Source organism: Lissotriton helveticus, chromosome 9 (assembly GCF_964261635.1).
Source record: "Lissotriton helveticus chromosome 9, aLisHel1.1, whole genome shotgun sequence".
Taxonomy (NCBI): Eukaryota; Metazoa; Chordata; class Amphibia; order Caudata; family Salamandridae; genus Lissotriton; species Lissotriton helveticus.
This window is the reverse complement of record NC_136070.1, coordinates 481,176,497-481,191,869: the sequence shown is the minus strand read 5'-3', so window position 1 is coordinate 481,191,869 and position 15,373 is coordinate 481,176,497. Positions and strand designations below refer to the sequence as shown.

Below are 15,373 nucleotides of genomic sequence, written 5' to 3'. Positions count from 1 at the left end.
TGACCAAATGCTTTTTACTCTTACATTAAACTGCATTATTTGTGACAAGATGGACATAGCAAAGTTGTGGAATTTTGCTGACTAATTGGCAATATATCAAATCATCCACAAAACTTAAATATTTGCTTGAGGCCATTCCCGTCCCGTGTACTTTGTGAGAGTCACATGAGCCAATTTTTTTCTTGCTGAAATGCAGAGTCGTTGAAAATTATTTGACCGCAATCATGCATAGAGCATGTGACTGCCTTTTAGAACTGAGGAATGCATGGCCGGAGAAAATTGTGTTTTGTGGTCATTCGTGGACGTTGTGAAATGAAGTGCATGAAGCATTACCATGGTGTTCCTCCCTTTGCTGATGCTGTAAAGAAGCAAAACCGCATTGTGCAAACGAGGATGTTAGAAGACTATTGATGACCGTTGCAAGCCATAAGAAAACGAGCATCCTTCATCCTTTCTCCTCTTAATTCCATCCTAATGAAATGTGGTGTTCTATATAATGGGTTTCTCTGGACTAATGGATGCACATTGCCCACAAACACATTTAGCTCCGTGCCAGGGATAATCTGTTTGAATGCAAAACCTGTTAAGATTCCCCATCATGTCTCAGGTTCGTAAGAGAACCAAATAAAAGTGAGAGTGGAATGATTGAATTAACCTCAGCCCGTGGTGGTTGATCTGAGCCACATTCAAGTGTGTTGTTTTTTTGCTCAGTGTGCCTCTTCAGACATGGGCCGAGGTTATCTCAATCAGCCTTGATCATGGTTAATAGAAACCGCCCAGCCCGAGCAGGCAGACTATCCCAGACTGCTTGCAACCTTTGGGCCTTCTCAGCCAGGCGCAGTGTGTGATTACCAGTGCCCCTTATTAATTTAAGCATTCCTTTCATCACGCTTTGTATCTACTCTATATCTTGATCTGTTGATTTCAATACCAGGTTAGTGGCAACCTTGTAAGCAGTAACCATAATTGTTCAACTGCATAGTTGGGCCACCCCGTTTGAGTTAGGGAGCAGGATGTGTATCTGATAAACACTGCGCCCTCCGCTTTCGTGTGCCTACCTGTGTGTCCTGATACTCTATTGGATTTAGAGTTGCAACAGACGACTTTGTTTTACCCAAACAATAATCCCCAGAAAGTTGCGAATGAATGAATACTATAAATTACTGTGGTTGGAGCCCAAAAGATGAGTATGTGTGTGTATAGTTACCCTGTTAGCTCATTAAATCTTTAAAAGGCAAGCTGTGTTAGATTGTTTATACAAATGAACATTGTTTTGTTTCTTTAAGAACACTGTGGAAAGTGCCAAACGACATTTGCAGCAAACCCAGTCAGGGAAATGGAATATGCAATACAACCCGCTCCAACTCAAGACGCCTGTTCCAAGGTAATAGGAAATGTGAAAAACACACAAACCTGATGTGAGACTAAACTGGCAGATTTTGGGGGGGTTAAATGATTCAGAACTTTAAATCTAACTTTAGTTCCTTTGAGAGGATGGTGCTGTTATTTTTGTTTTTGTTAAATGCACTTACTGTGGTTCCTCTTCGGTGCTGGTTGGTGGTGGAGTCTGATTGCTCTGTTGGCAGAACTTCACAGTTTAGTGCAAATTAGAGGTGGGCGAGCCAGAAAAATAATGAAATTCACAGAGCGCGCCAAGTCGGGGTCAAGCTTGGCTCTTAGAACCCATGCACGAGCCAAGCCATGAACCTAGGATCACAAGATTTGGACGGTAAAGCTAGGACTGAGCCCAGGTTTTGCAGTTTCACATGGTGTAATCCAGCAGCCGAACTAGTATCTTTCTCCCCTGTTTAACATCCGCGGTTAATGGTTTGTTACGGGCTCGGCGACGTCACCGCCGAAGTGGGGAGGAGCTGCGAGCCGTATTGTAGCGGGTTTCTCGTTCGTGCTGGATACATTTTTCTTTGCTCGTGCATTTTCAGTGCGCTATTTTATTATCTGAATAGTGATTGGTCGTCGCGGTGCTGTTTTTTTAGTAGTCTTCATGTGATGGGGCATATGTAATGTTAGTCGGCCATTTTTGGCATATTCTGTGCGGTTACGCGCACGGCAGACCATTAATTTTAATTAGGAGCTGTCGGAGTGCCCTTGTAATGCAATCCAGATGGTGGGAGCACGTTCACCATTCTGCATTGCATGTATAGGGCGCGCGTTCGTCTGCAGCGTTTTTGGGGCTGAGAAATGTGGACGTCTATTGTATTGAACTTTTATGTGATTTATCATTGCTCTTTTATTAGCAGCCTTGGTTACACTAATTATGATAAGAGTCCGAGTGCCTAGAACATTGTCAGGGCTAATTTTGTTGTTTCCAGTAGCTATCTTAGTTCTGAGTTAGAATATTAATCTCGTGACACCTTGTGGCAGATAGGGGCTACTGCAGGGATTCGGTGCAAAGCAAGTACCACTCTCGACGAGTATAGTTTTTTTTCCAGCCGGCTTTAGCTTAACGGCTTTGTATTCGTGAAAAACGGCAGTGTTAAGTGCACATTAGCGGACTCCCAGCTTTTCATCCTGAACCACACCTCATAGAATGCCTGGTGAATGAAGTGTGCGCAGTGTGTCACGAGGACGGCCAGAGGGACTGGTCCACGTTTGAGAAGTGAATGGTGACGCAGTTAGACTATGCACACACAATCTAAGGGGAAGACAGAAGGTGAAAGAACTTGGGTATCGTACCGGCGGCATCAGAGCTAGGAGCGAGTTGGTGAGATACACGTGTTTAGATTGTACTTGTAATCAGTTCAGTTTTGTATGCTTGTTAAACTTTTGGTTATAAAAACTGTTTGCAGTACCCTTGCTGCCTTCAGTGACAAACCACAGGATGTCTGTACTCGCCATATAGGGATAGTAATGAACAGCTTTGATGTTATGCGCTATAATTCTCATGGAAATGAAGCAATATTTTATGGCAGGAAAAAAGCACTTGCGAAGGAAGAGTATGAAGAATTACTGGCACGTTAAAAACAATTGACAGACGCATTTCCTGTGGGCGGGAGGGCACGACTCCTTAGACTAAACAACGTGAGAATATATTTCAAATGTTTAACCGCTTCATGACATAATAAGCATTATAAACACTAAACTGCCCGCATTAATCCCTCCCCCAGATGTGGATGGGCTGACCTTAACGTGCGCCACTCTTGCGGATTCCATAACAGTTTTCTTTGTTTACTTGCCATAATTTATACGAGCCTGGCAACGGATTACTTTCCGTAATTGATTAGATTGTACGTGGTTAACGATCACAGCCACACTGGTTTAGTTACAGGTTTGTGAACCGCATCCCCAGGCCTGCTGCACCCTAAAAAGATTAATGTTGGCTAACCTTTCCATTTTACAGTAAATATGTGGAAGAGAACTGTGAGTTTAAGAGCCTGATTTCTTCTTGGCACGCCGTGTTCACAGACAACCAGTACTACCACTACCAGTACCACCACCAGTACTACCAGTACTACAGCCACCAGTACTACCTCTACCACCACCACCAGTACTACCAGTACCACGACCACCAGTACTACCACTACCACTACCACCAGTACTACCACCACCAGTACTACCACCACCAGTACTACCACCACCAGTACCACCACCACCAGTACCACCACCAGTACCACCACCAGCAGTACTACCAGTACTACCACCATCAGTACTACCAGTACTACCACCACCAGTACTACCACTACTACCACCACCAGTACTACCACTACTACCACCACCAGTACTACCACTACCATCACCAACAGTACTACCACTACCACCACCACCACCAGTACTACCAGTACCACGACTACCAGTACTACCACTACCAGTAGTACTACCACCACCAGTACTACCACCATCAGTACTACCAGTACAACTACCACCACCAGTACCACCACCACCAGTACTACCACCACCAGTACTACCACTACCTGTACCACCACCAGTACTACCACTACCTGTACCACCAGTACTACCACTACCAGTACCACCACCAGTACTACCAGTAGTACCACCATCAGTACTACCAGTACTACCACCACCAGTACTACCAGTACTACCACCACCAGTACTACCACAACTACAGCCACCAGTACTACCACTACTACAGCCACCAGTACTACCAATACCACCACCAACAGTACTACCACCACCACCAGTACTACCAGTACCACCACCACCACCAGTACTACCACCATCAGTACTACCAGTACTACCACCACCAGTACTACCAGTACTACCACCACCAGTACTACCAGTACCAGTACCACCATCACCAGTACTACCACCACCAGTACTACCAGTACCACCACCACCACCAGTACTACCACTACCACCACCACCACCAGTACTACAGGCACCATTACTACCACTACCACTACCACCACCACCAGTACTACCAGTACCACGACCACCAGTACTACCACTACCAGTACTACCACTACCAATACCACTACCACCACCAGTACTACCACCACCACCACCACCAGTACTACCACTACCAGTACTACGGCCAGCAGTACCACCACCACCACCAATGCTACTGCTCACCACCAGCCATCAGTGCACAATTTCTACAGGCAGTCACGGCCATCAGTACATGCATCGATTGTTACACATCCACAATTAAGTATTGTAGCAATCTCAGTATGGTACACTTTAGTTTTAAACATATTCATGTAAAAACACAGCATGCCACCATTGCTACAATTACAATTCAACACACATAATTCCACTACACACCACATTAACACACTCCATCAGTGAGAACATACCTGTATGCTCACTTCATATCTTGTATCACCCGCCGGGGGACAACCTCGTCTTCTCACAACAACTCATGGACACAATGTCAATCAACGCTGGGCGGCAAAACACACAAATCTACCTTGGCGACTACAATCTCCACTGGGATGACTGCAGTGACGCAGTAGTTAACAGCCTTAAAAATTTCCTTAACGCTTCTGACCTCACTCAAATATGCAACAGCCCGACACATGACAAAGGCTCTATCCTCGACCTAGTCATCTCCAAAGAAGACACCATTCAACTTGACTCAATCCAACCTTGTGACTGGTCAGACCACCATATTGTCACATTCTTCATCAAGGAAAAAGTTAAACGCATCCCGGTGCAATACTCTATGCCCAAAGTTTGGAAAAGAGACTTGAGGAAACTTAATACAAACTCTCTACCCCCTAACAGTTGCAATCTCCTACTCCCCCCTACCGACGTTACTGATGTTCAGTGCCTAACTGACCACTATCTCAACTCAATGGCCTCAATAATCAATGAGGCCGCTCCAATGCAACTGAAAAGAGTGTCCACCAAGATTTCCAACCCGTGGTACAATGGGAGTCTCAATGATGACAGACGGGCTATGCGAACGGCAGAGCGCACCTGGAGATCAGCGCCCTCGACACTGCACCTAAAAACTCTTTTTTGAGGAAGAAGAGAAACGCATACTTCAGGAAAATAAAACGCTCAAAGTCAGAGTTCTTCAGACTCCAGTTAGACCAAGCAAAAAACCGTCCAAGTAAACTGTTCGAGCTAATCCGATCTCAAGCTAAGGAACAACCCCCAGCCGTCGACATGATGAGCACTACTCCTTCCTGTGAAGATTTCGCGGCTTTCTTTAACAAAAAAACTGACAATATAAGGAGAGACCTCCTCAATGACGCAAGCCTTCACTCAATACCCAATTGCATAACACCTAATAAACTAAAAAACAATGCGACATGGTCATCCTTTGACACCTACTCTGAAGAAGAAATTGACAGAATACTTAGCACCCTAAAACCATCCAATCACCTCAATGACCCTCTTCCTGCTAATGCCGTAAAAGACTTCATTCCGTTGCTCCTCCCACTGTGGACTAAAATTATCAATAGCTCACTTCAGCAAGGAACCATCCCAGACTCCCTCAAAGTTGGTCAAGTCACACCTTTACTGAAGAAACCAACAGCCGACCCCACTGATCTAAACAACTACCGTCCGATTACCAACATTCCCACTCTCGCCAAACTTTTAGAAAAATGCGTTCAACTACAACTTACATAGCACATAGAACAGTTTGATCTCCTCAACCCTCATCAATCAGGCTTCCGAGCAGGGCACAGCACTGAAACAGCTATGACTCACATAATTGACGACGCCCTCCAAATGCTAGATCAAAATGATACCTGCCTCCTCATCCTCCTCGATCTCTCCTCAGCATTTGACACAGTGAAACATGAGAACCTACTCGAACTCTTAAACACAAGAATGGGCCTCTCTGGGACTGTTCTTCGTTGGTTCACTTCCTTTCTACACAACCGGTCTCAGAAATTCAAGAGCAAAAACATGATGTCCTCCCCAGTACCGGTATCGCTAGGTGTCCTACAAGGTTCCTGTCTATCCCCTACTCTGTTCAACCTAGTTATGGAACCTCTCACCACCCTGCTACAATCATCCAATGTACACTTTCACATGTACGCCGATGATACTCAACTATATCTCAAGTTACAATCCCCCAAAGACATCTTGCGTCTGAACTCAACGATCAGAAGCACCCAAGCTTGGCTGGCTGACAACCACCTCAAACTCAATGCTATGAAAACAGAGTTCCTCCTAATCTCACCCCCCACGAAAATATCTTCCGCACAAACATGGCTTAAGCACCTAACAGCACTCAATGTCCAACCGACCATCGTGGACTCAGCAAAATCGTTAGGCATAACACTTGACACCAACCTCAACATGCAGCAGCATATCAGCAAGGCAACTAAAGGGGCGAACTTCCAAATAAATACCTTGAGGAAACTTAAACCCTTCCTCCCAGCAAAAGACTTCCAATCAGCAGTTCAAGCACTAGTCATCCCTCGCATAGACTACGGCAGCGTGGCCCTCTGCGGCCTCCCCCTAACTACAACTGCACCCCTCAGAGCGTCACTAAACGCAGCAGCAAGACTCCTCACTGGATCTAAAAAACATTTGCATATCTCCCCTGACTTTAAATCCTTGAACTGGCTGCCTCTTGAAGCCAGAATACACCTGAAAATTGCCTGCATGACGCACAAGGCTATACACCTGAAATCACCCAGCTACCTCACCCATAAACTGACAGTCTCCGGCGGCTCCAGAACCACCAGAAGTACAAACAATCTTCTGCTGAAACCTCGAAGATTCCGGAAGGAAAAAACATACAAACGCTCCTTCTCAGGAATGGCACCCAGGATCTGGAACGCACTTCCTCCGGAAACCAGGCTCATCTCCTCCTCCCTTCTTTTTAAGAAAGAAGTCAAAAATATCCTTATGGCTAAATACACTTGAACAATTACGTCTGAGATACAATCCGATCAGTATTACCGATCTGATTCCTATGCACATGGGTTCTTATTTGTACTAGTCTAAAATGTTTACTCATATCTGTATTATGTTCTATTTTTGTGTTATCTACATTGTTGATGACCTACGTACAATTATGCCATGCTACCTCATACCTGTAATATTTGTAATAGTTCTACTATTTACATTAACTTGTTGACCTGCCTTCCTACTATGCTCCCCTGTTTCCCCACCCTTCCACCTCCCTTGTAAAGCGCTCTGTTATCTGCAAAGATCTTGTTCGCGCTATATAAAACTTTTAAAATAAAAAAATAAAATAAATTAACACACTCCATAACACTTAGCAAAAATACATTACCATTTACAATGCCATTAGCTCAAACTCAAATAAATCCGAGCCCGATTGCATTTCTAATGCTTGTTTTTAATTCGTGATGCATGGCATTCCAGCGTGGCTGGCAGGCAGTTCAAGCCCGGCTTGTTTTGGGCTCAAGAGGCGCTAGAGCTGAACCCAGAGCCAATCATCCTGCTCGCCCAACTCTACTGCGAATGCGTGCCTTATTGGACTGTCACAGCATATGCGATGGGACTACAATAAAAGGAGTCTATTTTTTTTTTTTTTTTTTTTCGTTTTAATACAACATTTCTTAACATTTCGCAAATAAATATCGTTGAAACTTTAGCACTGGAAACATTTTTATTACCGATGTTAAAGAATATTTGTTTACTTAAAAAAAATAAAAAAAATCTAATGGTTTAATCTTCCTGTAATTATACTGAGCAGTACATTTTAACATGATGAATACTCTCCAGATGTTGGGAGGCATCATCTTGAATAACAATTTAAGTTTATTACAGCATTTGTTTGACGATGTTTTACCGGGGGCACATCTATCAATCAATACATTTCTAAAGCGCACAGTTACGTCAAAGAATGCCACCACCCACCATTCCCCAACCAGCTGTTACGTTTGCGGAACTGGTTTGACTGAAAATGTAGACGCATGGACGAACCACAGTTCATATGGTTCCTGCGCTTCCGCCCAGATTGTGAGCAGAGTGCAAATTAAGCTATGGAGGGGAAGGTGCATAGTGCAATGTAAAAGGTGGGCAGATGTCACCTGCTTTTACCATGTTGGTCGTTCTCGCCTGCAGGCAGCTTTTAGCTTTTAGCTTTCTGTTTAAGATGAGCTATATGTACACTACTTGCAGTGGCCTTTCGGTTGGGCAATTGCATATCACTAGTTGGCTTTCTTGTCCATATAATTTGCTTCTTGTTCAGCCGCTTTGTAGGATGCTGCCTCTGTCCAAGATCTTCTCAGAAAGATGAGTATTTTTTTAGGTTAAACTACTTTTGTCTTTTAAAAGTCGACAGTGCTATTTTCAAACAGTTCAATGAGGCTTCAAAGGTAAGTACCCAACTTACAGTTCCAGTCTTCAGGGTTTAAGGTCAGCAAAGGGCAAGCTTCAGATAAGCCAAAGTCTGCACCACCAGGTGCACTGGAGCGGCCAGGTGAAGGTCCGATAAGAAGATCTGAGCAATGCGTTTCAATGGAGATCTGGAGTGCTTGAAGCAGATCGGTTGCAGGGGCCAAGCTTTGGGGGTTAGAGTAAGCACAGGGAGGGGGGCCACCAGGCAGCACCAAACATACACCACCAGCGACCCAGGGGTGGCCGGGTGCAGGGTTCAAATATAGCATTGGGCGTCCAATGCTTTTCAATTGAGAAACTCGGTTGGACAAACAGGGTGCAGGTATCGAGCAGGAGGCTGCAGGTAGAAAACCAGTGACAGCAGGGTGAAGTTAAGCTGCTGGGGATCGTAGGACACCGTTGGTCGAGCTCCAGGTGCTTTGGGTGCAGGGGTGTCCTTTGAAGTCTGATTCTTCTTACCAAAATCTGTCTGGGGGAGCCTCCGGACTCAGTCTGCTGGCATTGTTGAGTCCAGGAGGGGGTCAGCCAACGCTAGATTTGAGGTCAGAATCGCTGTGGAACCTGTTCTGGATCGGTGGTCCACCTGGAAACGGGCCGGAGGTGTCTGGTGCAGAGTGAGCAGGACTCGTGGTTCCAGGGGGCACCAGAGTCCTGTGTGTAGAGGTCGGGAGTTCTGGTCTTTATCAAAGGTCAGGCTCTTCCTCAGGTTCTGGAAGTTGCTGGCTGCAGGACAGTCTTCTTTTGCAGGGTCTTGGAAGGTGGAGACAGGCCGGTACGGCTGGGGTCAAGTCAGTAGGCGTCTTAAGGCTTCACTGCACGGCTTCCTCTTTGTCCTTCTTAGGTCGTCGGGAACTATTTTCAGGGTCTGTGGAAGCCACCTAAAAACTAAATTGAGTGACGTTTTAAGGGAGTGTCCGGTAGGGCCAATGGGGCGAGTACACCCTCAATTATGCCACCCTCCTGTGGAAGGCGGCATAGTCGTAGCCCTGATTGGAGGGGTCCCCCCCCCATCTTCAAGATGGCAGTGCCTGAAAGGTGTACTTCACCTCGCCTCCTACTCTTCCTAGGTTTTCCCGCCCCAAGGAGGGGGTGTGTAAACTGGGGGCTGCCAACTGCTGCTAGCAGCAGAGGCTGGGGATCGCATTACAAAGGCAGCAGGCTTTGAAGCTTCCCTCTCAAGCACCGTGCCCAGCCTGGGGGAGGAGGTATGACCCATCTGCCCAGGATGTGCATTGTTTGTCTCCAAGAGTAGAGGCTGTTGACCCAGGGGGCCAGAAACATGCCTGGTGGTGCTCATGCAGATATTCACACACTTGGAGTATAATGCTCCACTCCTTAGGGCTGGAAGGTCTGCTAGAGGGGTTACTTACCTATACCTTAGGCAGTGCAAGATTGGATGTTTTTATGATTTTAAATCTACACTTTTTTTAGAACCATACTGGGATATAATCTATATAATCTCTGCACCCTTGAACAGAATATTATGTTTTCAATTTAGGACCGGTACATTGCCCCTCAAGACTTTAACCGCTAGATGGGCCCCTGAAAGATGAAGTGTGCCCAACATATAATTCTGCATCCGAGTCTGTTGGACACGTTTTATTCGCTTGCCATGGGTATGATGGTATTCGCCTACATGCATTAAAGCAATATGTACGCTGATAGGGACACGAAGTAGTCAAGTAGCCCTCAGAATACCTAGATCGGATCCAAACCAGGCATATGTATGTGCAGTTGCTAAGCTTCTGGGCAAAATGTGGGATATGTGCTCAAAGGCATTGACAGCTGTCGCTTAACCCTATTAACTTCTCCCCAACTGTATAAGTAATTATTACACTTATTGTCTGTTTACTCACTATGAATCCATGTATGGGGATTGTTACTCTTGTATGAATGTAATTTGGATTTCTTAAGGCTGGGTCATTGTTATGAAGTCTAAAATTGTATTTAGCCCTTTTAGGTTTTTTTCTTTGTGTTTTACTGTGACTTTTCTAGCAAATCACAAGTGTAGTGTTATCAATTTCCCAAAAATTGTTTATTAAGATCCTAATGATATGGAATTTTTGTAGTGATATGCCAATTTTACCTTTATCAAATTGTATTCTGTTTTATATAACTTGCATTTCATGAATATCAGTTTTTTATTGTACACTTTTATGCCTATTATTGTTGAATAACGCATGCAATTGAATTGATACCACCAACTTGTGCTTTGCTTCTCCACCCCTCCCTCTCCTGCATTCTTTTTTTTGTTTTTATTAATTTAAGTTGATTTTTAAACCCAACTGTCTCCTGAGTTGGTCTCCCATCCCCTTTACTTCCTGCATACATATTGTCCTTCACCCCACAGACCTCCTCACCCACTCCTCCTTGTCTTGTTCTTTGTTGGTTTTTTTTTAAATCATTTGTTTCCCTGTTTTTTTGGGGGAGTTGGGGGGGGGGGGGCCTGGCAGCTTATTTTTCTCTGCCTGCTACTTTCACTCTGATGCACTTTCTTGCTTATATATTTTTTTATTTACCTCATCTGGAGATGCGTCTGCCATCTTGGAGCAATAAATTAATGTAAAAAAAAAAAAAATGGGCCGTGATGTCATGATGCATACCTTTGCGTAATCCTACTGCAGCTACTTTTTAGTTGTGGTTTTGTTCTATGTGGGCAAACATTTACTTTTGTTTTCCTTTTAACGATCCAGAACAGCATTGGCAAAATTAAAAATTCAGGTAACTCTTAAGATTAGTCCTCACTGCTCCATACTTCATGGGAGTGCATGTGTTTATTTACTTACTCCCCATCTCTCTCGCCGCCCCCTGTGAGCTCCTGTTGCTCCCGCGCCAAGCAGCTCATCCTCATCCGTTAATGTCCCCTGTCCAGTTTGTGTATAATATATATATATATATATATATATATATATATATATATATATATATATATATATATATATATATATATATATATATATTTCTCCTACTCCTCTTTGCTTGCTGCCACCACTTGTCGCTTTTTGTTCCCAAAACCTCCTACTTCTCAGTTGCCCGCTCACCTCTCCATGTCATGCTTTTCTTGATAGGATTTCCTCGCCTAGGTCCTCAGCTGCACTAGTCCCCTCTTGCCATTTTCCACCTCTACCATCAACCCTCTAATGCTCTGTGGTGGTTGTTTCAATTGTCTTTGACAATGCCAGTGCATTAAAAAAAACATCAGCCGCTGACAAAGGCAACCTTAATATTAAATGTGTATTAAGAGGCATTTGGATGGTTTGGAAAAGCTGACTGACTTTGTTAGTCCACCACCACAAATAGAGTTTATAAGTAATTGGTTAAAACTTGTTACTAATACTGCAGTGAAGCTCAGTAGAGCTATTGGGCATCATTAATATTTAGTTTGATTGACTTCAGGCAGGGGAAATATAACATAGCCTCTGCAAGAACACTAGCAATGAGACGGAGCAATAGTTAAAAAAGACAGGGTGTTGTCAAAGGTATGTATTCTATTCTAGCATGATGCTGCTGATTGACAGTTCTGTGCTACAACTGGAGGCAAGAATTACACTTTTTTCCCCTTTGCTTTCTCCCTTTACTGAATCTCAATCAGTGGCCGAAAGAACCAATATAGTAAAAGCAGACGGTCCAATAAATTTCCCACGGCCTGCTGGCACATTAACTGGTAAAGACATAATCACAACTGTCAATCCAGTGTACTCCTCATGTAGAAAGTGCAAAATAGTCTTGCCCTTGTCCTTTTCCATTGCAGTTTATCAGCACTTCTATTTCTCCTACAACTGTATTTTTCTGCATGTTTACCTATTGTGCCACTGAGATGAAGCTGCCAGGAGTAGCAACGATTGGCTCAGGACAATGTTGAGGATCAGCTGGAATGTATCCCCTGTGTCCTGCCTCAACCCATTAATTTCTCATCCTTTTTTAACTATCCCCCTCGCCTTTCTACTGAGGACTCGGAGGCTTATGGCCATGAGGATGGGACAATCGAAGACTTCCACTTCTCGCCACCCCAGGCTTTCACCAATGCAGAATGTCGCTCTGTAAACCATGACAGATGCCCATGTTTCGTTCTGTGGAACATCTCATTGACTGCATTCTAGTTCTCTTGTATGCCGGAAGCAGGTCAGCAGTGTGGCCCATGGTTGTTGTACTCTACAAAGATCAAAATGAGAATGGCAAATCTCTCAACCCCCGACAACCAGGAAGGAAGTGCCAAACAGTTGGCTCATTCACAACAAGAGTAACTCCTTGGACATCTATGAGGACACTATAGGCAATTGCACCTCTAGGAATCCAGAGAAGGGGTATAACCTTGCAGATGACTCCTGTCCTATAGAAAGGTGAAGACATGCTATCAGACTCTAGAGTCAAGGTAAGAAAGTGGACACAGTGGATTCTAGTCTGAAAGAGATGCCAGAAGCATTTACTGAGCAAATAGTGTAACCCGAAGGACTGTAGACATCCCAGTGCTTCAAGAGTGGTTCTGCTTGAACTTCTGAACAAGGATTTCATGACTCCTGTAGCAGAGCTCAAAATGCTGAAGTTAATGGGTAAGTTTGCAAAGGATCCCAAGAAGGCCATCCGTATATATTTGAAGCTTGGCCGGATAAGTTATTTCAGGTCCCCAAGCACGGCAAAATATGGAAATTCACAACCCTTCCTTTCTGCCACCCATCTCCTCAACCCGAGTTTGAATTGAATTTACAAACCATACCAATGGATGTCTACCTGGATGACATGATATTTGTGTTTCGGGAGCAGAACCACCCTTGTTCGCATTTCAGGATGGCAATACATCTGCACAACCAGGAATTTATCAGATGGATGAATGCATATCTAATCGGGAAGGGAGCATGGAATTCACAGGGTTCTTGGTAGACTTGCCAGCCATATCCGCCAGCTTCTGGTGGTTTAAAAAAAAAACGGCTAAAGTTGTTACCTGGAAGGTCTAATTCGAGCATTTGTTAATGACTGGGACTGTTGGCCTAGTTTATTTTCACCATTTTTCCAGTCCCATTTCTGTTACTGCTCCCTCCTGTGACTCGAAATGCAGCATATTCACAAGGTACTGCCCTGCTAAGATGACCTGGACTTGCCAGACTATTCTGAAGAAATCGAATGGTGGGTGGATCACAAGGAAGCCCGAAACGGGAATGCCATAGTTGGGACGGTCGTAGATATGGTCATCGAGTTGGGTGCGAGCTGGTTGGGCTAGCCTACCTAGGAAGACAATATCTGTACAATAGAAAAGTGGTCCAAGGACAATTTAAATGTACTTTTCAACAGCCTAGAGCAGTGGTTCTTAAACTGTGGTCCGGGGATGCCTGGGAGTCAGCATCCACTTAAAAAATTAAATAAAATGAACTGATTATTGAAGTGAATATAATTTTGCTTTTTTGTCAATTGAATAATATAGTTCATAATTTGTGTATTTGTATGATGGATGCTTGTATCTGCATGTGTGTATTGTTTTGCTGTAGAAATCAAAATTGCTTAGGCTGCAGCCCCAGACAGCCAGTGATGCCTCAATGGGGGAGAGGGGTGGGGGGGTGATTTCAATAGTGATTCAGTGAGGGTCCCTGGATTCCAGTAATGATTAAGTGAGGGTCCGCAGAAGGAAATGGGGTTGGAATCACTGGCCTAGAGTTTCTGTCTAGCTCATCGGCAGTAAAATGCATGTTAGATGACAGTCTGGTGCGGCATACTCTTATGGCTGGACAACATGTCTGTGCTGGGACCCACCAGTAACCTTGGCGGCATGATGTCCAAGCCTGCCCGAAGACTTGTTGGCACATCTGACTAAAATAGAAAATATATGTATTGAAGAATGTCTTCACAGAACGTCCAGAGTTGGTTACCAACTGAAAATTAAAATTTCTGATTGGCTCCAGTGACTGGAGTTTGGCTCCTAGGTAAAGGAACTGGTTGAATCGAAATTGAAGTCCCAGAATCAAATGTTCTTTGGCTGGATGCCAGCTCGAGAAGCAATGGCGGTGGATGTGTTCTTTTCATCACTGGACCGGAGGACGACCTAGTCTTTCCTTTTGTCCACAGTGATCTTGAGTGGTCTTTAAAGCCAGGCATACAAGAACATATCTGGCATTGGTGACACTTATAAGCCTTATTTTCAGTTTCTGCTGACGTTTTGGTATTTTCTTTTAAGGGGATCCTGAAGGCCCTTTGAGGGGTGAGTCCGCTTCTGGTGAGCGATTCTCTGCTACGTCTAATTGCATGGAGGATTTCATGACCTGTGTGCAAGCCCCTAAGATTATTTGAGCAGGCCCACATGTAACACACTTTGTCTATGGATACAAGAGGTACCAAGTCTCTTCAAGAGATGTTACAGTTGAGGTATGGAAAGGGATCGCAGGACCTTGGAGACTAAGGTGTTTAATGTCTTAAAATGCCCTGTCTTAATAGGCAGATAAAGGCAAGACTTATGGGACGATGAATACCATCTGATCCTATGCTTTAGTCCCATATGTTTCAGAACCATTGTATTGTTAACAGTTGGTGTGTAAACATGTGATGGGCATTAGGCTTGCTAAGACTCCTGTATAGTTATGCTCAGTTTGTATGCTAACAGAGAATTAGAATTGATTTTACCTTAGTGGTCAGA

At 44.3% G+C, this 15,373-nt stretch overlaps 1 protein-coding gene across 1 annotated transcript in view; it reads left to right on the top strand.

Moving 5' to 3' along the window:
- Positions 1-15,373, top strand: part of MTHFD1 (methylenetetrahydrofolate dehydrogenase, cyclohydrolase and formyltetrahydrofolate synthetase 1) — a 349,963-nt gene that overhangs the window by 101,304 nt on the left and 233,286 nt on the right. Inside the window, exon 10 of the mRNA XM_078660313.1 lies at positions 1,287-1,384. Coding sequence (XP_078516439.1) covers positions 1,287-1,384 — 98 coding nt within the window. The remainder of the gene's footprint in view (positions 1-1,286; positions 1,385-15,373) is intronic.